The sequence below is a fragment of the Oncorhynchus masou genome, chromosome 18 (genome assembly GCF_036934945.1).
Source record: "Oncorhynchus masou masou isolate Uvic2021 chromosome 18, UVic_Omas_1.1, whole genome shotgun sequence".
NCBI lineage: Eukaryota > Metazoa > Chordata > Actinopteri > Salmoniformes > Salmonidae > Oncorhynchus > Oncorhynchus masou.
This window is the reverse complement of record NC_088229.1, coordinates 36,244,028-36,268,392: the sequence shown is the minus strand read 5'-3', so window position 1 is coordinate 36,268,392 and position 24,365 is coordinate 36,244,028. Positions and strand designations below refer to the sequence as shown.

At 45.8% G+C, this 24,365-nt stretch overlaps 1 protein-coding gene across 2 annotated transcripts in view; it reads left to right on the top strand.

The window, feature by feature from the left end:
- The window catches only part of LOC135504500 (agrin-like), a 280,244-nt gene that overhangs the window by 117,829 nt on the left and 138,050 nt on the right, over nt 1–24,365 (top strand). The window contains exons 1-2 of one of the 2 annotated variants that reach the window (XM_064923147.1): nt 4,855–7,114; nt 11,335–11,373. In XM_064923147.1, the coding sequence (XP_064779219.1) occupies nt 6,952–7,114; nt 11,335–11,373 (202 nt within the window). In that variant the 5' untranslated portion in view covers nt 4,855–6,951. Of the gene's footprint in view, nt 1–4,854; nt 7,115–11,334; nt 11,374–24,365 lie in introns of those variants that run through there. The other variant, XM_064923146.1, reaches the window with a different exon arrangement.

Here is a 24,365-nt window from a genome sequence, read left to right as displayed (position 1 = left end):
TAAAAATGTGAAAGATTCACATTAGTCAACTGTTTTCTTACTCTTGGTGAGTGCATCTTGTATGGTATATGATAAATAGATTATCACATTTAGATTTGGTCCAGCAGGTTCTTCCTGTGCTGTGTGTGGGCAGTAGATATCCCTCGTGCCATTTGGATTGTTTGCTTTGGACATCTCCCCAGCAGCCATCTGACATTTCAACATTTACTTTAATTTATCGCTTGCAGCGCTGCTACTCTACGCTGTTGCCCGCCCCTCTGCATTCCACGACCTCTTTCCCTGACCCTTGACCCTTGGTGTACCCCCTCAGTCTATCCCATAGTACTCTGACCACAGAGGTCATTGTCAGGGAGGAAACTGTCAGGTGAACCACTGTGGCCAATCAGCATCTCACACCGCTCATTAACATTACAACACAATATCGACTTATGTCTATCTGATGACTTGAACATCATGCACTTTAAATCAGTATCCATGACATAGACCAGGGGTGCCTAGCTACGATCCACCAGCTCCTGCTGGTTTTCATTTGCCTTCTCCCTGGGAAACCAGGTGCATGCAGTCACCAGCCAATCAATGACAATCATTGATCAAGGAAGTACCAGGTGACTAACGATAGCGATTAGCCAGCAGGACTATGGGACTGGAGGAATTGTGCAATGCACCCTTGGCGCAGACTGTGTAACTTCACCCTAATGTGGCCCTGGTTGACAGATCGCTGCCTGGGCCAGAGACTGACACCTGAATCGGCACCCAGCTACATCACTGTACCTTCCCATTGTCAGGGCTGTCTGAGCCAACAACAACTGCTCTCTCCGTGGATCACCGACACTCCCTGTACCCTGACACACACCACCCCATCCTCCAGTGCCACGCTGGATCACACTCCACATGTCCGCCACATGGAAGAGCATCAGTCTCCAACTAGCTTGGCGCTAGCAGCAAAACAGTTCTTTCCACTGTTACTCCTCTCCCTTTTTTCTTTCTCTCTCATTGCACAACCATTGGAATAATTTCTTTAAGGGCCATTAAGGGAAAAGTGCTGGGGATAAAAAATGAATAAACAGTTTGAGTCGACAGAGCATGGAGGGTATTAAATGCTCAGATCATTATTGTTGTTAGCACTGATGAAGAGGGAGGGGGAGGTGGTTGAGGAAGCAGAGGGCTAATGAATGAGTGGCTGCTGCTGGTTAGTTCCTCTCCATTAGCAGAGTAGTGTAGCAGTAGTGGCGGGGATGCCTAGGGGGCTCAATACTGGCCCTGGATCAGTCTTCAGGTTACTGCCACAATGGCGTGGGAGATCTCAGCCGTGCCCAGCTATTCTGGGCGGTAGGTAGCCTTGTGGTTAGAGTGTTGGGCCAGTAACCGAAAGGTTGTTAGATCGACTCTCCGAGCTGACAAGGTAAGAATCTGTCATTGTGCCCCTGAACAAGGCAGTTAACCCACTAGGCCGTCATTGTAAATAATAATTTGTTCTTAACTGACTTGCCTAGTTAAATAAAGGTTAAATAAATTTAAAAAAATCTTACTTGTGCGGTCTGCTGAGACATGAGGAGATGGGGCTATTGGAAGAAGAGAGGGGGAGGGAGGTAATGACTGGAAGCCTGTGCTGGTGGTGAGGAGTAGTAACTGAACTAGGATCAGTTACAGACAGCAGAAGACTGAATAACAACCCATAGCAACAATCCAGCCAGCAATACAATAATGTCATAACAATGAAATTATCCAGGATCAGCTTTTTACTGCATTCTGAGACAGGGTCAACGGTAAACAGCTGGTAAATGAGACAAGAATGGCTGTTAAACAAAAGCAAAGTTTATCCCGGTTCAGCGCCAGTTTCTTCTGCAATGGGAGTGGGTTGAGATCACGCTCGTTGAGCTCAACTGAAGGAACGACGACGTCACTCGCTGTCCTGTGTGTGTGTCATGGAGTGAGTCATGTTGTTAAGAAGAGACCACCCTGCTTTGGAACATTGGTACATCCCCGCTCCCACTTAGATCACACAGTTGATCACTAGCCCCAAGCGTAACAACACCATCCTGTCTTCAGAACTGATCTGTCTGTTTTGTTCTCTATTTCTCTGCCACTCCTAAACCCAATGAAGGATAATGACATTAGACATGCACAGCTGCAAGGGCCCCTGGCTCTGGCTTGCCCCCCCCCCTGCACCCCATTCCCTATCAATATCCAATCTCTCCCTCTATCCGGATTTGTGGACGGCAGCTTGGACACCCTGTTGACTGGGAAGTCTGGGAATCTGCTGGAAACCAGAACGCTGTAATTTATGGTGATTGGAGGTAATCCTGAAGCAAGACAATTGGCCCACCTGCTAGTGGAACTGTATAGGGCAGAACGTCTGGGCGTCTCTCCATGGGTTTGACAGCACGGCTGGATTCACATGGCAATTTTTATCTCAATTTAGCTCAAACATGTCTCATCACTCCACTTTCCTCTTCCCTGCTTCCTTTTTGGTTATTATGGACAACTTATTTCTCATCTTCAATTCATGTCACATTGCAGACACCCTGTCTACGTGTCACAACTGTACACTGCACACTAAAACATTGAACACAAATGTCCCTAACCCCCATTTTACCTTAATCTAAGTTGTTATTCAGTTTGGCGTACAGCTTTTTCATACGGCCTTTGTTCAATTAGCTCGAGACGTTGGTCGTCTGGACGACCAGGACATGTGCTCGACTGCTCTCACATCTCATCCCACATTCTTTTTGTCACCAGTCACCCATGCAAACGGTGCAACCCACCGAGAGTACAGAGACATAACACAAACTGCATGCTAACTCCTTTTGGTTGGACCGTCATCATGTTAAAGAGGGAGTCAGTCCAACTCTTTTGGCTGCTTTATGGAAATTGGCATTTCAAAGCACTCTGAGAGAGATGTTAACCTTTCGCGATATCAGCGCATTAAAAATGGATCAGAGACGAGCTTTGATGTGAACAGAGGATTCTATTTGGGTCATGTTGGCACTACAGTGAGTGGATCAGAAGAGCAGCAGCTCGGTGGCGCCCTCTATTGAATGGATTCTGTATGGTTTAGATACTTTAGGTCACTGTAGGAAGATAATGAGATTGTTGCTTTTGCGTACCATGTCCTGAGAGACAGGCTTAAGCAGAAGTCTGGGCTGGAGTAACCTACCTGGCTAGGGTATCATGTTGTTCTGTGAGGGCATAGCTGATCCCTGGGATGCAGGCTGCAGCTGGTGGTTGAACACTGCCTGCCCCCTCCAGGGTGACTGAGACCTGGGTGACCTTGTGTTCTCTGGGAGTTTACCTCCAGACTACAGAGCAAGGGGTCCCCGCGGGTCCAAACAAGACAGGGACAAGACCGTGTCCAAAGAGATAAATTACTTGCGATGCTTAACCAGAGCAGATCCCCATCCTGTGTGTGTGTGTGTGTGTGTGTGTGTGTGTGTGTGTGTGTGTGTGTGTGTGTGTGTGTGTGTGTGTGTGTGTGTGTGTGTGTGTGTGCGTGTGTGCGTGCGTGTGTGTGTACGTACGTGTATGAGTATGTGTGTCAGAGAGAGACTGAAAGAGATGTGTATTTTCTGTGTGTGTTTGAGAGATGTGAAGGGTTAGTGTATGTTTGTAGGTGTGTCTGAAAGACACAATGGGATTGTTTCCTCGTGTGTTTTCTGTATAAATTAAGCTACATTATGCATCACCGTGTGTGTATTCTTTAATGTGTCGTCGTGTGTGTATTCTTTAATGTGTCGTCGTGTGTGTATTCTTTAATGTGTCGTCGTGTGTGTATTCTTTAATGTGTCGTCGTGTGTGTATTCTTTAATGTGTCGTCGTGTGTGCGCGTGCGTACATATGTGTGTGCGCGCGTGCGTACGTGTGTGTATGTGCGTTCATGTGCGGCAGAGGGTGGGGGAAAAGAGACAGCGAGATGGAGAGTAGAAGAACATAAAAACTTGTGATGATATATACCGCCTTGCAACTGCCCTGCTCGGATGATCACTTGTCATTGTGTTGGTGTAAGTAGATGCTGATGTATGGTGGGTTTTAAAACAAGCCGTGACCGCCCCACAATTTTGACCTCATTATAAGTATCGAACAGAAAAAATATATTTCTTTTTAAAAAGCGCATAAAATTACATGCTATGGATTAGGTGCATATTTGTTCTCCTCAGATCAGTCGCCAGCCCTGCTGAATATAAAAATATTTATTTGAGTTGTTCTTCTCTTATTTGACACGGGGGGGGGCACGGTGTCATGAAAGTGAGCGTGGAATACAAAAATCCCCCGTTTGAATAGGATTTTAATTGAATATGGGCTTATTCATGTGTAGCATATAGAATGAGGTTTTACAGAAGCATGTTGCCAGTAGATTGGAAGTGTATTGGCCAAATTAGCGTTTGCAAATTGGACAATATTTGATTGACCTAAATGTACATGATTGTATTCCCTCATGGTTTATTTTTCTGCTTTCACTTCATTACATTTGTTTGTTGTGTGTGTGTGTGTGTGTGTGTGTGTGTGTGTGTGTGTGTGTGTGTGTGTGTGTGTGTGTGTGTGTGTGTGTGTGTGTGTGTGTGTGTGTTAAAAACCTTAGGATTGATTCTGACCTTAATGGGTCATTTTCTTTCTGATTCAGATTTAACGAGGATGTGGGTGACATTTTTAAGAGACCAATCCCTCTTTTGTTTTTTTCTTGCACTGTTGCTGCCTCCCACCCCAACATGACCCAAGTATTCCCAAAAGCTTTTATTTTCCCCTGTCTTCCCCCCTCCCCCTCTTGCTCCCCCTCCCCTCTTTGTTAGAGACAGCTCCTCTCTCTCATTCCCCCTCTGCTCTCCTGTCTGCGCTGTCTTTTCCTTGGGGTTGAGGCAGGCAGGGAGAAGTGCTGCTCAGGAGAGTGACGGTGCTCAGGAGACAACGCGCTCAGCCGCTGTTGTAAAACGCAAAAGGTGGACGAAGTGTCAGGCGCCACCGCTCGCCTGTTCTTCCTCTTTCCTCTCTCACTCTATCGCTCTCCTGCTCTGCTCTGGCTGTCTCTATCTGCAGCTCGCTGGCTGGCTACTCTCTCTCTACCTCTCTCTCTCTCTCTCTCTCTCTCTCTCCCTCTCTCGTTGACTAGGGCTTGGCTGGCTGAGCAGCAGAGTGAATTAACACAGTGGACTACCTGCTGCCTGGGGATTGTGTGCGCTGTGAATACTCCGTGAATACGCAAAGCTCCAAGTTGTTGTTTTGGCTGCCAGTGAATGGGCCTGTCCCTCGGAGGAGCAACTCGAAGGAGATCATCCGCAGCCAAGCCCAGGACAAGCAACCGGGAGTAGCCTCTGGAGCAGGAACAGACAGAAGGAGTGGATTCTGGAGAAAAAGGGGAAAAAATAGGGAGACTGAGCCAGAGAGAGAGTGAAATGAGCAACTGAGCAGCTTCTACTCTCAATGAAGAAGGGGTGAATAAGCGACTGCTTTTTTGAAAAGGAGAACCAACTTGACACTCTCGGACAGAGGGCGGTAACAAGACCCCCCTTGTGATTTGTTTTTGGATGAATATGCCATCAGGGGTGGACAACACGAGGAAAGAAAGATAAAAAGTATTCAGGGCTTGTTGTTAATTTCTCATCTGGCACAGACTTCTCCCCTCTTTTTTCCCTCCTCTCTCCATTTCTTTTGTGGGTTTTCTTTAGTCTGTGTGTCGGGCTGAGGTTTGTCGCTTCTCTGTATAGCCGGGCTCAGGCGGAACAGAGCTGAGGGGAGGACAACACATGTTGAGGTACAGAGCCGGGGGCGTAAATTGTTCCCCTCTCCAACTTTCCACCCCTCTCTACTTCTTCTGACATGTTTTCACCAGACTCCAAGGGTGGCCCCCACATGCGAGTGATGAGGGGGAAGGGGGCCACAGTGTTTTGAACCGAGGAAGTGGGTGGTGAAAAAAAAGAATCCCCTTCACGCTCCTAAGAGCATATGGTTAATCGAGTGGTGGCCAGCTGCTTACTAGCCCCCCTGCTAAATACGCTAACGCTAGATACAAGTGCGCAGCGACGGGGGAAGCTTCGTGCTCCGTGCTCGGAGAAGACAGTCGCATTGCCGTGTTGCTGTTGCCTTTATTTCGGTCCTGACTAGAGCTATAAGGAACAATAAGCCGGCGGGCAGCCAAGTGAAAACAAAGAGCCGGTTGTTGTTGTTTTCCTTGGAGCGTTTTGTAAGGAAAAGAAAAGGAGGCTAATGAATGTCTTCAGAGCGCCAAAGCTGCCGGAGCTCTAGCCCCAAGCTCTCAGTTTATCAGCCACAGGAGGCTGGAGAAAGATGCTCCCCCGCCAAATCACCAGCAGCTACTCTTGACGAATGCTGTGGTAGTGTGGTGGAACCTGGCTTGTGTTGTGAGGGCTCCTGGGGCAAAAAGGAGACCAGTGTGTTTTGCAACAGTGGACCAGTGCTGCAAAGAGATCAAGGAGGCTTCTTGCTGTAATTACTGTTGAGTTACTGTGGAACTTTGGCACCTTTTGATCTGGCACGTGCACACACACACACACACAAACAGAGACACATACACACACACACATTTACACTTTCATATTGTACATATACTCACGCCACATACGTACACACAAATCTGTTGTCATCCCCTTTCCAGTACTTGTATTAAAATGGAGGTAGCGTGGACAGCTGGTGGCCTATAGCAGTGCAGGCCCACACCCTTCTGTCCTCTTCCCACCAATGGATGTTATTACTGTCTAAAATGAGTTGCCTGGAAACCATTGAAAGCTCCTCAACGCATCTTTCTGAAAGCAGCTGCGACTCCCTCCCCACGGCGGAACACAGCTGGATTCCGGGCTGAATCTACCAACCATTACCAACCAGTCTATCATTCTCTCCTCCCTCGTTTCTGGTGTCATTTTTATTCCTTGGTTCTTTGGGTTCTTCTTCTCCCACCCGTTACCCATACCTTCCCACCGGGCGGACGGACTCTGGAAGTGGAGCATGACCAGCTGCCATTACCCCACGCCGCCCCCGGAGCGGGACCGGATGTACCAACACAAGGTGTCCCTGGTGGTGCGCTACTTTATGATCCCCTGTAACATATGTCTCATCCTGCTGGCCACCTCCACGCTGGGCTTCGCCGTACTGCTCTTCCTCAACAACTGTACGTCCACCAATCGTACTACCACACACATACGCACCCCATATACAATGTACTCCCTCTGTCACCCTGTAGCCATGTGTGTTTGTGTGTCATGGTCAGGAGTATGAAGGCTTTATATGTGAGTGCATTTGTTTGCCAGATGTGTATGTATACTTGGGGTGGGGGTGTGCGGAAGAGTATGCATGCATGGCTTTTGGTACGAGAAAAGTTATGGGTCGGTAGGATTTTGCTTAGTTTACATAGACTATTAAACACCTTACAGTCTCTCAGGTCTTTTACTCTGCTGAGAAAAGATATGAAAGACTGGTCCACTTGACCTCTGGCAGTGCTGTCTGAAAGGCTGGGGCTGGATGAAGTGGAGGGATATCTCATACGTTAAAAGTCAGCTTTCTCTCGACGCACAGTCCCAGCTTCCTTCTTTTGAGTCCTTTATCTCCCCCAAAGCCTTGGCATTTCCTTTGAACTGTGGGATAAAGTAGCCAGATTAAATGCCTTTGGACGATAGAAAAAGCTCTTGGCATGGAAAGTGTCCCCACTTTGAGCGGTTATCGGCCTGAATAGAAAATGCCACGATAGTGCATAAGCTTCTGTCTGTGCTTCGCCTGGTGGCTCGCTGGTAGATGAGCAGCAACGTTACCATTAGGAAACACGAGAGTGACCTTTTGGAGAGCGAGCTCGACGCAGCGACTTGCCATTTCACTAGTGTGTTTTGGGGGGGGGGGGGTATTGTTTTGTACATTGGGGACTATCTGTCTCTCACTTCAGAGTTGTACATAACTGGTTTATGTCTTGCCTGAATGACACAGTTTTCAGTAGTTCAAAGCTTTATAATCAATGAATGTCAATTGGTTCTTCGCGATGGGAATAGGAACACGCCAGTATCACTGGAGTTCCGATTGTGTCCTGACACCCACATAGGTGTGGCACCACAGGAACATCAGTATGTGTTCGATAGCACTGCTTTATTCAGTGGCACGTATTTCTCAGTACTGGAGTCTCGTGTCAGATGAGTTGCCTGTGCGGAAGGTTCAAGCCTAATCAACACTCACAACATTCACTTTGAAGGTGTTTAAAACTGTCTGGAGTATAATCATCATTGCACCCACGTGAATTAGCATTATGGAGACTAAATAGGAGTAATGGCGGAAAAATCTATAAAGTTACATATTGGGATAATATATCTCTAGTCGCTTGCACCTGCACCAAAACTCCTTTTATAGCTTGTTCTCCATGTTCTTTTTAAATGGTGAGCCTACATGTTTTCAGCACTTTTATTTCCATAACTGATGGAAATAAAAGTGCTTATGGGTCTCTCTATGGGTCTCTCTCTTATGGGTCTCTCTCTTATGGGTCTCTCTCGTCCCTCTGCAGCAGACCAATAGTGAGCAGTATAATAATAATAATAATAATAATATATCCCATTTAGCAGACGCTTTTGTCCAAAGCGACTTACAAGTCGGCTGGGGCCACTAATTTTACATATGGGTGGTCCCAGCGGGAATCGAACCCACGACGCTTGGCGTTGCAAGCGCCATGCTCTACCGACTGAGCCACAGTATGTTTGGAACATTGAATTGCCATAAAATCGCAGTATCGAATAGCACTACATATAGAATCTTGAGAATCTCAATACATATCATATCAGCACCTAAGTATGGTGATGATATCGTATCGTATCAAGCTGTGAACTCTGCGTGGAAATGACAATATACACTTTAAATAGAATACGGGCATCAAAGCATCCCTGTGAATGTCCCTTTTAATCTGTCTGTATGCCTCTCTGTGCCTCTGCCTGTCTGTCTGCCGTCTGTTTAAGGCTTCATTCCGAGCCATGCTAGTCCGCCACTAAGCTATTATCAGCCTGAGGATTTTCAATCACGTACGAGACACGTCCCGGGGGCTAAGGATGCCACTGCATTAGATCTTGAATAAAATAACCAAAATGCACCACTTTAGAATTCTGAAAATGCCCCCCCTCCCCTCTATCTCTCTCTCCCTCTCTATTTTCTCTCTCTGTCTCATCGACGGGGGCGTTCCAAAGTGAAGTTCATTCATAACCCCTCCGTGTTACTGAATCAATTTAATCCAGACATATTCCATTAGATTTAAATACAAACTCAGTGAGAGCACTCCATCTCCACCTCACAAGCTAGAGAGAGAAGGTGAGCGAGAGACTGGAGAGGGAGAAGTGAACGGAGCGCCATTAACATGGAAAGCTCTTGCTGTGTGGACGGAAAACTGGTTTGGAGAGGAGCTGGAGCGAGAGAAAGGAGAGGACACAGACCTCAGGTCAGAGCGAAGCGTGGCCACACAGCTTGTCCTCTTCACACTGTGGCCTGGTTCCTGGAACTCTGTGGGGGAGTAATTCACCTACTCGAGAGGAGAAACATGCACACACACATACACACCACACACTGATGCACATAGACAAACCCCAACACACCCTAATACACAAACACGCACATCAGAGCAGAGCCTTGTCGATCTGCTCTAGATCTAGCGGGAATCAGTTCTGGATGCTTCAATCACGTGCATACACATACAAAGGTTTGGTGTTGTATAGGGACAGCAGACGGCGATGGGAAAGGAAGATATGGTGGTAGAGACCTTATCTCCTCCTCTCATTATGACCGAGATGGAGACATTTACATTTGGTAAACATTTAGGAGATTCTGTTGATTTGCTGTCATGTGCTCCAAGACACCATATGGCAAATACTGCGTGTGTTTGCGTTTTAGGAAAGGATAGCAGATGTGTGTGTGTGTGTGTGTGTGTGTACATGTTTATCTACATGTGTGTGTCTGTGCTATTGTTGTGCCATGTTGTTTTTGAAGTCCCCGGGATTGAAATCTGTTACTGTCATGATTGCCTCGGAAACCAGTTCAACAGACACTTCATTATTCACCATTGCAAACACAGCGTCCCTCCCTCCCTCCTGCCTCTCCCCCATCCTCTCTCTCTGGCTCCCTCAAGCCCAGCTGTTGACAAGCAATTGTAAGTGAACCTAAATTTAAACTCTGCACTGGCAACCGTTAACTGTGATGCCGTCGTCAGGTAGCGAGCGATGCCGGTGACGCCTCACGCCTCCGAGCGAGGACGGCCGGGAAGGCGAGAAGCTCCTTCGGAAAATGTGTTAGCTGGGTAATTGATGTGATGTGATTTTATCTTGCTCATTATACCGGGTATGCAAGCCTACACAGGGGAAAGGTGCGGCGGGCTGGCCTGACGTGAGCACGGGCTGCTCAGTGGTTTGGAAAGGCGAGTTGGAGTGCAGATGGTAAAGGTCGCTGTCACTGAACACTGGGGGTCTTAGATGCTTTGCTATGGTCAGGTGATGGAAGAGCATTTACGGCACTGACAGATTCAAGCACATGCTTATCTACTTACAGTGGTTGGTGATGCTTCACGCATCGGTTTAAAGTAGACCACTTTGTTGCTGTTCCAGTCATTGTGTGTAAAAGTGAAGCTCATTATTTTCTATAACAGTGCCGCATCGCGCCCAAACCCCCATTAAATTTACCCTTCGTTAGAGGTGTATGTATGGATGCGTATGCATGTCTGTGCTCTAGAAATGCCCTATTTGTATGTTCCTATAGGACACCAGTGATAGATGTAATGTAGTTGTGCCATCATCATATCATCTACGATGGTACCATTACATCATAACAGTACATGCATTACTGCAGCAGGGTCATGATGTCATATCTATGGGTGAAGGCAATTAGTTAACTCATTGGAAAGAAAAACCAGACATGGGGCTGGGATGGGACCAGTTATTTTTGCTGTGTAGTCCTCTTCAAGGGAAATTTCATTCGATTAGGCTTATTTGAGGTATAAAAAAAAGTCCATGAAAGTGGTAACTAAGATAATAATGAAACAAAACCTGAGTATGTTTTTCACAAAATACCAATTATCGGATGCTTTCATAGGTGTCAGGTGTGGTTTGCGAATTGAATGAACCATTAAAATTGTAAATATCCATCAACAATTGTACATCTATCATGAAAATCTATTAATTCTGATGAGCTGGCTCTATTGAGCCTCTCCATCCCTCAGATACTCTATTAGAGCCTGTTTGATATACCCAAGCCAGAGGAGAATCTTCTTCTCTACTTTTTGTTGGAGCAACTCAATTACTGGGGTTCACCCCATGGGAAAGTCCTTGAATCTCGCCTTAACTAAAAACCCATTTCTAACTCTCTCTCTTTTATCTCCTCCAGACAAACCTGTTCACTTCACGCCGGCCCAGCCTCCTGATGGTAAGTCCTCTGACAATTCTCACTCTACCCTACCTTTACCGATTGACTACATAGTTTTGGCTCCCCTACAAATAATTAACTTAGAGCTGCTCTCTGTATTCTTCACCTCTCTGAGTCCTGATGCTTTTAGTTTGCATCACCACCTCCACCTTTCCCCCATATGGCCATTGATGATGACTTGATTGTTCTCATCTCCTTTAAGCCCAGTTACAGCTGTGCAGTAGCTTCTATCAGACTACTGCATCTCCAGCCTCATGATTCAGTAATACTAGTAATCTTCCCTCCTTCCCCATTCAAAACGTCACTCCTCACACCCCCTAGATGTAGGCCAAGGATACACGGAGGCTCCAGTTTTTCCACTATGCCCAGCCTTGTTATCCACCATGCTTTCCAGGCCTAATTCCACAGATGGCAATCTCTGTACTCTGTGCAGGGCTATTGTTTCAGTTGTTTGGCGGGCGAGCGACGAGAGTCATTAATTAAACAGCAACAATTTATTGGCAAATGGCGGATCTCTACACTCTTTAATTGGAAGGAAACAGCTGGTTTCTGGCTCGGTCATGAATATTTATGATGGCAGCAAACACATGAAGCACTGTTTGGTAGCCCCCAGATTTCTGACAGACAGACAGTTGAGGTGTACTCCTGGTATCGCTGGGAGGTGTAGCCTTATCCTCACAGTGTGTGTGTGTGTGTGTGTGGGGGGGGGTGGCTTACCAAGCCAAAGGTTGTAAGAAAAACAACAGGCAGAATGCTGATAATGATCTGAGCCCCTATCTACTGAAGCTGTGAACAAAAGGCACCTCTGGGGGCTCAACGACTCTGTCCGATAATTGCTCAATCACTCTCTTCATAGGTCAGCACATTTGCAAAAGCTGTTTTTGAGAAAGGGCGCTGTTGTGTTCAAATGTATCCATTTAGACGATGAATATGATGGCCTCACCGAGTCACGACAATGGCTTTAGACGATGAATATGATGGCCTCGCCGAGTCACGACAATGGCTTTTGTCAATGCGAAATGGGTGTCCGTGGTCTGCACCTGCCGAGTAATTGAGCTTGATTGGAGCATTTCTCAACTTCACCCTCACCTTAAGGGAGAGGAGAGAGACATCTCTGGTTTTATTTTTCAACTCCTTTAATCAAAGTGAGGTGCTCCAAAGGTCCAATCACACGGCATCACGATCCACCGCAGATATTTGTTTACTTTTTAATGACATGAGATTGCTTCAATAAATGATTTGCGCTCGCGACGAGTGGAGATTCTCCGTTTTTTTGTTGTTGTTGTTGAAATAAATAGTGTCACCGAGCCAAGTCAAGTATGTGCCGGTGAGAAAATGAGTGCAGTCAGCGAAGCAATACAGAACATCTCTCCATTTTCCCTCCAAAAATGGTGGCTTTTATCGATCGCAGTGGCGCCCATTTCCCACGTATTCAAGTTTTGGCTTGTCTGAAGGACGTTTGTTTCTGCACGAGTCAAGCGTTTAAAAGGCTCTGCTGCTGGCCCATAATTACATTTCCAATAGTCCGGTAGGCTCTCAGTCAGCAGAACAGGATTGTTTTTTTGATCCAAACATAGAAGAGCAGCAGTAGACATCTGCAGTCTCCAGTTAGCCCAGAGGGACAACGTTTCTGCGGATCATTTAGTTGCTGGTGAGATTAGTGGGCCAATTAGAGATGGCCCAAATACACTAGCCCCTCTCCTACGACTAGCTGAATGTTGTGCCGTGGGGACATGGAGGTAGCCTACCAAGGCTCTTATACAGCGCCTCCATTAGTCAAATCTGTTCTACAAAGGAGGGCTATTCTACTGAACTTGTCCTCAGTTCCAAGGACACACTTCCACATACTTAATTAACCAAAATCAGAGAGATATACTAAAGAATCTGCAGACTTTTAAAATATCCTCTAAGTCTCTGAACTTGTTTTTGGGCAGATGATTTATTCTTGTTAGCGAGAAGAGTTGGAGAGAAGTGTTTTTTTTCGGGGGGGGGGGGAGCAGATCGAGAAAGCCTATAGGGAGACACTGATGATCTGCTGTCTTTGCAGCACGAGTCGAGAGCACTTGCACAGTATTTGTGGCGTGCACCACCTACAATTAGACGGCAGATTCCACCCAATAAATGAGTGCTAATCACCAGCCGAAAAGTGACAAAGTCACAAAGCACCCTCTAATTAGTCTCTCTGCTGCGGCTTAAAGTGCCAGTCTCTGCACTCAGTCCACAGTCATTATTGCCTGTCATCTCCAGACAATAATAAGACCGTTGTGACAGCATTTTGCCCAGCAACAAGAGAGAAAAGTCTCAGTCCGTTGTTCAAGGCAGAACCACACGGGTTGGACTTTGGTGAGGGGTCAGCTCTATTGCGTTGAGCTAGCGGCCTTTTGCTAGCCAAGGTTGTCAGTTTAATGTTAATGATGAGAGCAATTTGCATATTGTATACACACACACTTCTCTGATTCTCTGCCTCTGGTCATTGCAATATTTACACATTAAGCATAATGTAAGTTTCCTCTTTCACAGTCCGATTGCTATAATGGCTATTCTATGGTTGTAACGGTTTTCTTGGGGTGAACGCAGCGTGGTGGTTATTTATGTTTTAATTTATAAAGACACTATACATGAATAAACTAACAAAACAAGAAATGTGAAAAACCCCAAAACAGCCCTATCTGGTGCAAACACAGAGACAGGAACAATCACCCACAAACACACAGTGAAACCCAGGCTACCTAAGTATATGATTCTCAATCAGAGACAACTAATGACACCTGCTTCTGATTGAGAACCATACTAGGCCGAAACATAGAAATACCCAAATCATAGAAAAACAAACATAGACTGCCCACCCCAACTCAGGCCCTGACCATACTAAATAATGACAAAACAAAGGAAGTAAAGGTCAGAACGTGACAGTACCCCCCCCCCCCCAAGGTGCGGACTCCGGCCGGAAAACCTTAACCTATAGGGGAGGGTCTGGGTGGGCGTCTGTCCGCGGTGGTTGCTCTGGCGCAGGACGCGGACCCCACTTCACCAACGTCTTAGTCCGCCTTCTTGTCCGCTTCCAAGGCCTCCTAACCACGGTGACCCTACTAAATGACCCCACTGGACTGAGGGGCAGCTCGGGACAGAGGGGTTGAAGCTCTGGCAGCTCGGGACAGAGGGGCTCTGGCGCCTCTGGGCTGAGGGGCTCTGACGCCTCTGGGCTGAGGGGCTCTGGCGCCTCTGGGCTGAGGGGCTCTGGCGCCTCTGGGCTGAGGGGCTCCGGCGCCTCTGGGCTGGCGGGAGACTCCGGCAGCGCTGGAGAGGAGGAAAACTCCGCCAGCGCTGGAGAAGCGAGGCTCACTGTAGGCCTGATGCGTGGTGCTGGCACTGGTGGTACTGGGCCGAGGACGCACAAGAAGCCTGGTGCGGGGAGCTGCCACCAGAGGGCTGGGGTGTGGAGGTGGTACCGGATAGACCGGACCGTGCAGGCGCACTGGAGCTCTTGAGCACCGAGCCTGCCCAACCTTACCCGGTTGAATGCTCCCGGTCGCCCTGCCAGTGCGGCGAGGTGGAATAGCCCGCACTGGGCTATGCAGGCGAACCGGGGACACTGTGCGCAAGGCTGGTGCCATGTAAGCCGGCCCAAGGAGACGCACTGGAGACCAGATGCGTAGAGCCGGCTTCATGGCACTTGGCTCAATGCTCACTCTAGCCCGGCCGATATGCGGAGCTGGTATGTACCGCACCGGGCTATGCACCCGCACTGGGGACACCATGCGCTCCACAGCATAACACGGTGCCTGCCCGGTCTCTCTCGCCCTCCGGTAAGCACAGGAAGTTGGCGCAGGTCTCCTACCTGGCTTCGCCATACTTCCTGTGTGCCCCCCCAAGAAATTTTAGGGGCTGACTCTCGGGCTTCCTACCGCGCCGCCGTGCTTGTTTCTCCAACTCCATTCTCCTGTAACCCTCTTCGCACTGCTCCAGCGAATCCCAGGCGGGCTCCGGCACTCTCCCTGGGTCGACCGCCCACCTGTCTATTTCCTCCCAAGTCGTATACTCCAGACTTCGTAGCTCCTGCTGCCGCTGCCTGTTGTCACGCCGCTTGGTCCTGTTGTGGTGGGTGATTCTGTAACGGTTTTCTTGCGGAGAAGGAGAGGCGGACCAAAACGCAGCGTGGTGGTTATTCATGTTAATTTATAAAGACACTATACATGAATAAACTAACAAAACAAGAAATGTGAAAAACCCCAAAACAGCCCTATCTGGTGCAAACACAGAGACAAGAACAATCACCCACAAACACACAGTGAAACCCAGGCTACCTAAGTATGATTCTCAATCAGAGACAACTAATGACACCTGCCTCTGATTGAGAACCATACTAGGCCGAAACATAGAAATACCCAAATCATAGAAAAACAAACATAGACTGCCCACTCCAACTCACGCCCTGACCATACTAAATAATGACAAAACAAAGGAAATAAAGGTCAGAACGTGACAATGGTATTGATCTTAACTGGAAGAACAGTGCAGATGCAAAGTTTGGTAACCGAATGACCGTTTGTGCCGTTATTATGTTACTGTACCAAATTTAGCATCTGAACTATTCTTCAAGTAAATGTGTTTTTGTAAAATGTTATGTGGAAATTGTTCAACTTTGGCCTTGTGCATAGAGTTGCATGGTTTGTTAAACTTTGCAAAAATCGGAGTCCAAGCATCATTCTGTTAACGTGGAATTGTCCTTTTCTATGTGATAGTGTGTGTATCAATCCCGAGGAGCCAGTGTGACTCCAAACAGGTAGAGAACCAGTTGGTTCAGTCCGGGAATTCGTTTTGACACTCCTGTCAGTCAGATTTAAGTAGAGTCAATTGTACTCTCAAGTTAAGTGATAACTAACAGAGGTGAGTGAGAGAGCTTTACTCACAGCCGTAGGTGAACAGACATGGTTAAATCTGGGCTAAATTGGGCCACGAAGACAAAAACAAGGATCCAAATGGGAAACCTGAGCTACCTCCAGTCGGGGTTGTCTCCGTGGTAGCTAGCTGTCTCCCACACCTCCTCTCCTGGCTGTAATGAATACACCGGCTGTGAATCCTTCAATCTGGCGTTTGTCACAGAAAGTGTCCCCCGGAGGATACTCCGTACCAGCAGACATAATAGATGTTTGAATTGAAAAGTGATTTGATCTAGGACTGGGAGGGTTTCTGCGACGAACGGGAAAGTGCTTGTGGGCTTACTTACACACTTCCCAGAACACTTCTTCCTCTTAAAAGATGTGCCAAAACTTTCTCTGCAACAGCTTTCAAAGACTCTACCCCCCACACTCTCCACAAACTCTAGACAACAAACTCTACACAGCAAAAAGAACTGGTCCCATCCCACCCCCATGTCTGTTTTTTCTTTCCAATGAGTTAACTAATTGCTTTCTCCCATAGATATGACATCATGACCCTGCTGCAATAATGCATGGGTCATGTACTGGTATGATGTAATGGTACCATGGTAGATGATAAGATGATGGAACAGCTACATTCATCCAAACTGGCTGTAATTTATTCAGTCGACGCTTTCCCTATGTTCTTTACAGTACGCCTCACTCAGAAAGAGAGGCAGAATTCATTATGACTAGTCGCTTATCTTAATTAAATCAAAAAAATCTACCTAATCTTTTTTTGGGGAGGTGGGGCTGAGGATGGGCTCATATCAAGATATCAAAGGTACCAGGACTGTAAACGCTCCTCTCTCTCACGGATTGGCATTTTGCTCTGTGAGAAACGAGATTGGCCTGTCATTCCTAGCCCTCGACGAGAAGCAGCAGTGCAGGCTAGCTCTAGTCTCGTGTTTTTTTGCCTTGACATTATCAGGGCAAGGTTTGTTGCCCTCCAAAAGTATACAGACGCATCTAAACCCAAACCTGCACTCTGTACTTCTCTCCCCCGGAAAGTATGCCTCTCCTCTGTACTTTTGTGGAGTCAGCAGATGCTTGCGTAAGCATCTCGCCGTGCACACGCAGAGCTCGACGGGAAGCGGCAACCAGGAGAAACAAATTGGGTGCATTTTGACATTCCGCCTGTCTGCACTCGTCAGACTGTCTGACAAGGCTCCCATACAGCCTCAATGAGCAGAGGTGTGATGCGCCGCCGAGTATTGATCTGTGCGCGGAGAAAGGAGAGCCGGGAAAATATGTGGGTCAAAGGGAACTCGCGTAGACTGGCAGGGATTGACCGCTGAGTTGATTTGTTCCTGATTCCTTGGCCAGAGTAATTGTTAATGCTGACGGCTGGGGCATTTTGACATGCCCAGAAATATTGGCCCGCTCAAGCTTGTCTTGCCCTTGCGAAACCACCACGAACAGTCAGTGTATGGAGGTGTTGTAGCATGTCAAGATAGTGGGCAAATTAACTCCTGACAATGATGGGGTTGGATCTCTGGACAACAGACAGCTAGGCTAACCCTAATATCCCTATCATAGTTTAAGTTTGAAATACAGGAAGCTATTATCCACAATAGAAATGTCCAAATGAACAGCAGTAGGCTATGCTTCTCAGGTGTCTCTTGACCTATCGTACAGTTCATATGGCACAAAGTCGACCCATTCCCAATCAGATTGGTAATGGAAGATTTTACGACTGTCCACTCTATGTACTACTTATTTGTAGTTATGTAGAACTATTATTGTACTCGTTAAGGCCCCTTCATAATTGGAACTATGCTGAACAAATATTTAAACGCAACATGCAACAATTTCAAAGATTGTACTGAGCTACAGTTCATGTAAAGAAAACCAGTCAATTAAAATTAATTCATTAGGCCCTGATCTATGGATTTCACATGACTGGTGCAGCCGTGTTTGGGCCTTGGAGTATAGACCCACCCACTTGGCAGTCAGGCCCACTCACTGGGGAGCCAGGCCCAGCCAATCAGAATGGGTTTTTCAGTGCAAAATAGTTTTATTACAGACAGAAATACTCCTCAGCAGCCCCCCCCCCCGCATTCAATTCCCAGGCAACAGCTCTGGTAGACATTTCTGCAGTCAGCATGCCAATTGTACGCTCCGTCAAAACTTGAGACATCTGTGGCATTGTGTTGTGTAACAAAACTGCACATTTTAAAGTGGCTTTTTATTATCCCCAGCACAAGGTGCACCTGTGTAATGATCATGCTGTTTAATCAGCTTCTTGATATGTCACACCTGTCAGGTAGATGGATTATCTTGGCAAAGGAGAAATGCTCACTCAAAGGGATGGAAAACGTGAGAGAAAGAAGCTTTTTGTGCGTATGGAACGTTTCTGCAATTTTTTTATTGATGCATAGGGCCAACAATTTACATGTTGTGTTTATATTTTTGTTCAGTGGTATATCTGCGAGAATTCTGTAGAGTCTTGATTAGAGGTCGACCGATTAATCGGAATGGCCGATTAATTAGGGGCGATTTCAAGTTGTCATAACAATCGGAAATCGGTATTTTTGGACACCGATTTGGCCGATTTTATTTACATTGTATTTTTTACAACTTTATTTAATCTTTATTTAACTAGGCAAGTCAGTTAAGAACACATTCTTATTTTCAATGACGGCCTAGGAACGGTGGGTTAACTGCCTTGTTCAGGGGCAGAACGACAGATTTTTACCTTGTCAGCTCGGGGATTCAATCTTGCAACCTTACAGTTAACTAGTCCAACGCTCTAACCACCTGATTACATTGCATTCCACGAGGAGCATGCCTGTTACGCGAATGCAGTATGCCAAGATAAGTTGCTAGCTAGCATTAAACTTATCTTATAAAAAACAATCAATCAATCATAATCACTAGTTAACTACACATGGTTGATGATATTACTAGTTTATCTAGCGTGTCCTGTGTTGCATATAATCGATGCGGTGCATATTTGTGAAAAAGGACTGTCGTTGCTCCAATGAAGACCAAAACAGGAACATCAATGCCTTTCTTAAAATCAATACACAGAAGTATATATTTTTAAACCTGCATATTTAGCTAAAAGAAATCCAGGTTAGCAGGCAATATTAACCAGGTGAAATTGTGTCACTTCTCTTGTGTTCATTGCATGCAGAGTCAGTGTATATGCAACAGTTTGGGCCGCCTAATTTGCCAGAATTGTACGTAATTATGACATAACATTGAAGGTTGTGCAGTGTAACAGGAATATTTAGACTGGATGGATGCCACCCGTTAGATAAAATACGGAATGGTTCCGTATTTCACTGAAAGAATAAACGTCTTGTTTTCGAGATGATAGTTTCTGGATTCGAACATATTAATGACCTAAGGCTCGTATTTCTGTGTGTTATTATGTTATACTTAAGTCTATGATTTGAAAGAGCAGTCTGACTGAGCGGTGGTAGGCACCAGCAGGCTCGTAAGCATTCATTCAATCAGCACTTTAGTGCGTTTTGCCAGCAGCTCATCGCTGTGCTTCAAGCATTGCGCTGTTTATGACTTCAAGCCTATTAACTCCCGAGATTAGGCTGGTGTAACCGATGTGAAATGGCTAGCTAGTTTGCGGGGTGCGCGCTAATAGCGTTTCAGACATCACTCGCTCTGAGACTTGGAGTGGTTGTTCACCTTGCTCTGCATGAGTAACGCTGCTTCGAGGGTGGCTGTTGTTGATGTGTTCCTGGATCGAGCCCAGGTAGGAGCGAGGAGAGGGATGGAAGCTATACTAATACACTGGCAATACTAAAGTGCCTATAAGATCATCCAATAGTCAAAGGTATATGAAATACAAATGGTATAGAGAGAAATAGTCCTATAATTCCTATAATAACTACAACCTAAAACTTCTTGCCTGGGAATATTGAAGACTCATGTTAAAAGGAACCACCAGCTTTCATATCTTCTCATGTTCTGAGCAAGGAACTTAAACGTTAGCTTTCTTACATGGCACATATTGCACTTTTACTTTCTTCTCCAACACTTTGTTTGTGCATTATTTAAACCAAATTGACCATGTTTCATTATTTATTTGAGGCTAAATTTATTTTATCGATGTATTATATTAAGTTAAAATAAGTGTTAATTCAGTATTGTTGTAAGTGTCATTATTACAAAAAAAATAAATAATAGGCGATTAATCAGTATCGGCCTTTTTTGGACCTCCAATAATTGGTATCGGTAGCGGCGCTGAAAAAAATCATAATCGGTCGCCCTCTAGTCTTGATAGATTAGGCTTTTCATCTTTAGGAAAACTCTAAATCCATGACAGATAAGACATCTCTCTTCTAGTGTTGCTATTTCTCATTACTACAACCTTGCAAAGAAAAGAGGGATGTGATAAATCGACTGCATGCTGTCTTTGAAATAGGAGGATACATTGGTGAGAAATGTAGGTAGGGGATTAATTTCTTCTAGCTAATTAATGAATTGGCCATTCAAGGGAGCCGATTTTACTCCCAATAATCTAATAGTAGACCGATGGATTGTGGCACACGCGGGTTCGATGTCCCCATCATCGTCCTTTATCCATTGCAATTAGTGCGTGAAACGGTCCATATTTCTATAAATGACTCTTATGTTCTTTGCGTTTGGTTCAGAGAGAGGCTGTTCTGTCCCATTGAATCGGCATGTCGTTCATTTACACTCATTAACTCAGTGAATTATTCAATGAATTAATTTAGTGACTCATTGTTAGACTTAAGCTGGGGCGGGGGGGAGTGATGGACAGGTTTTTACTATCGTTTAATTGTGACTCGTTATGTGAGGAAATAGACATGGCTTACCGCTCTCGCCATTTACTTTTTAACAAGTAGTAAATATATCGCATTACAAAATTAGGGTCTTCCCGAGTCAATGTTTTCGTTATAGAAAATTGCACCTACTGAAGCATTTTACATCGCATCTGTTCCAAGTGTATCTGCTCTTCGGACGAGTGCGTAAACTTTTTATTACATGCGAATAAGTTTATATTTATTGGATACGTTTGCCTTTTATTGTGATCAGTTGGGAGTTTAAAGGCTTGTCAACCTTAGACTTTCCACCTCTGTCTAACTTGAAGAGTGCTGTGTGTACTTTGATATTTACCACACCAGTAAAAGACGGACGCACACACACATTTCTCAGTCAGAGGGCCTCGCACCAGTGTGTGTTAATGTGTGTGTGAGAGAGAGGGGGGAGACAGACCAGTGCACTGCTACACTAAGGCCAAACAGCCTGGCAGTTGTATTCAAATGGTCTCTCAGAGGAGCCTGTAGCAGTACATGGATGATGGAGAGTGTAAGGCAGCCAGACTCCAGGAAACCATAAATCTCTCCCCTAATCCCAAAATGCAGACTGCCCATCCTAGTCTGAGTAGTAACCCAGAGACACACACTCTCACACACACTGAGGAAAGAGATTGTTTACCAAACGAAGCCAGCCTGTGGCATCTTCTTCTGTGGTTCCTGTATGTCAAGTTTATAGATGAGTTGAGGTGTGTGTATACATTGCAACTGACAAACATACATCACACACAAACACCATTTGTGGTCAATACATCTCATTTGTATAGTCAACCCAGCCTCTTCCTCCTTTCATTGGCTTGTTTGATATATGTTCCCCGCACCACTGCACACAATTACAACATGCAAGGCTCTCAGCCAACGTGCGCCACTGACACCATTTACACCGGCCGGCTCTGTGACAATGGAGACACACCCGCAGACCCACATAGGCCTACACACTGTCTCTCTGGGGGATTCTGATGTATGTGTTTCAGCATGCCTGCCTGTATGTCTTCTCTACTTTCACTATGGGGAAAAAAACAACACTGATTCCCTTTCAAATAGCTTGTGCGTGGAACATATTGCATGCTGATACTACTGCGTCTGCCTTGGTTTTAATGAGTTTTAAGGTGCTAGAAGGCTTCCTATCACAAGGAAGGAAACGAGAGACATGGGGAAAGAGAGGAAATAAGAGAGCAAGAGAATAGGAGAGGGGGAGAGAAAATACGAGAGCAAAGATGTTTTGAGGGACAGAGGAGATATGGTGGGTGGGTGTGGGGGGGTTCTTTCTACTTTTCTTTCTTCACACCTGTTTTTTTTATGTAATGTTTTTACATTTTTTCCTTTTAATGATATGCCTTGGATTGTTTAATTGAAATGGAACAAATAGGGGCTGTTTTGTATGCCAGTGCGTCCATGCGACTCCCGGAGAACCTCGCATCCAGATGCATAATGATAGCAGCGACTGTCGGTGTCAGTGGAAGAGAGCAGAGAGGAGCAGCTGGAAAAAGGTGGAGAGTTCGAAGGGAGATTTTTTTTGGGGGGGGTGGGGGGGTTGTAGGTAGTTATAGAGTCTGTGTACGAGAGTGTTTACAGTTGACGCGTGAGGGTGGGCAGCTGTTGTGAAGATGGCCTCTGGGTGTTTGTGTGAGTGCGCGCACGCGCGACTGTGTTAGGGATGTGGGTTTGAAATCATTTCACTCTTCAAATACTATCATTAATTTTAGGTGGATATACGGATATTATAAATCCATGCATTTTTTTATTACGTGTTTTTTTTTTACCTGAGCACGGCTGCGCGAGGAAAAGAGGTTGGCACTCTGTTGCTGCAGCTGCGGAGAGGCCGGTGTGTGATCAGATGGGAGCGAGCAGACGGAGAGGCGAGAGAGAGACGCAGCCAAGGCACCTCGGCAACAGCCAAGACTGGCTAACTTGTAGCAGCCATAATATTATTTATTATCATCCCATACAACAGTGGCTTTCTTGACTGGAGTAACCTAGAAACTAGCAAGCTAGGCTAATTGATGCCACATGCTGTGCTTTCTCCCCAACCCCATTCTGATAAAACCAACAGTCTACCTGGTGTTTGCTTGTGGTAGCCTACTCCTTCCCGCTTCTCAGTTTTTAATTTCGTAATTTTATTCCATGCGTTAGTGAACTGTCACTCCACTTGCTGCACATTGCGTATCTATTATTAATTGTATTATTACGTGTTTTATTATTTTTATATTTTCTCTACATTGTTGGGAAGGGCCGTCGTCCACATCTGTTGTTTATGAACCATGTGACTAATAACGCTTGATTTAACGTAGAGGCTTTGCGGCTTTGATTGGCCAACATAAACAACAAGCTTCACACCTGAAGGCACCCGGTCTTTTCATGGGGGTCACGTTATATAAACGACATTGAAATGTACGTTGTTTTATATTAAGTTCATAATTTGAGATTTCATGGTATATCCTTGTATGTAACAATGTCACATGGATATTTACATTTTTTTAAAGCCTTTTCAGTATTAAAATAGGCCTATACTTTTTTTACTCATACGTTTTGAATACTAACGTCAAACACGAACCCCTCAGAGCTAGCAACATCCTAACAATGCCCGTTTGTCAGGTTCTCTGTCAGTATTGACCTACCTTGTGAGCTGTAGCCACTGTCATGTGATCTCTTGGTATAAACTACATGTACAGTAAGAAAGACCACACACACACACACATATACAGACACTCAGCACACATACGATGCTAATGTTTCATGTAAGTGTAAACTCATGTTGCAATAGACTATAAAACATACAAATGTACAGAGGAAATCCTGAAGAACAAGGCCTCTTGTGTAAGGGGTCTCGTTACATACCCGCATGCACACACATTCACGTACACACCATACCACACCACACATGTGCATTTTAGTATATTAGCCATGAGAAATCCCTTGGTGTCTTGACAGGAGTGATCTCTTCCAGCTGTCTTTCTGAGCTCACTCAGCTATCTCCGAGCACGTCTCAACACACACAAACCCCTGACACCTCCCACGGAGCGTGGAGTCACTCTCTCCCTGTGACGACCCACTAGCTGTTTGTGTGTGTGGGGAAAAAGAGGAACCGTCTCTATGGTGTTTGTGTGTGTGTCTTTCAAACACAGTGTGTGTGTGTTTGTAATTGTATTCGTTAATGTGTGTGTGTGTAGAAAGCAAAGCAACAAACAGGTTTAAGTCCCATCAATTAGTCATGGCTGAACTCCCTGGCCCCCTGAGGTGCTCTGGGGAGGGCAGGACAAAACGGTGC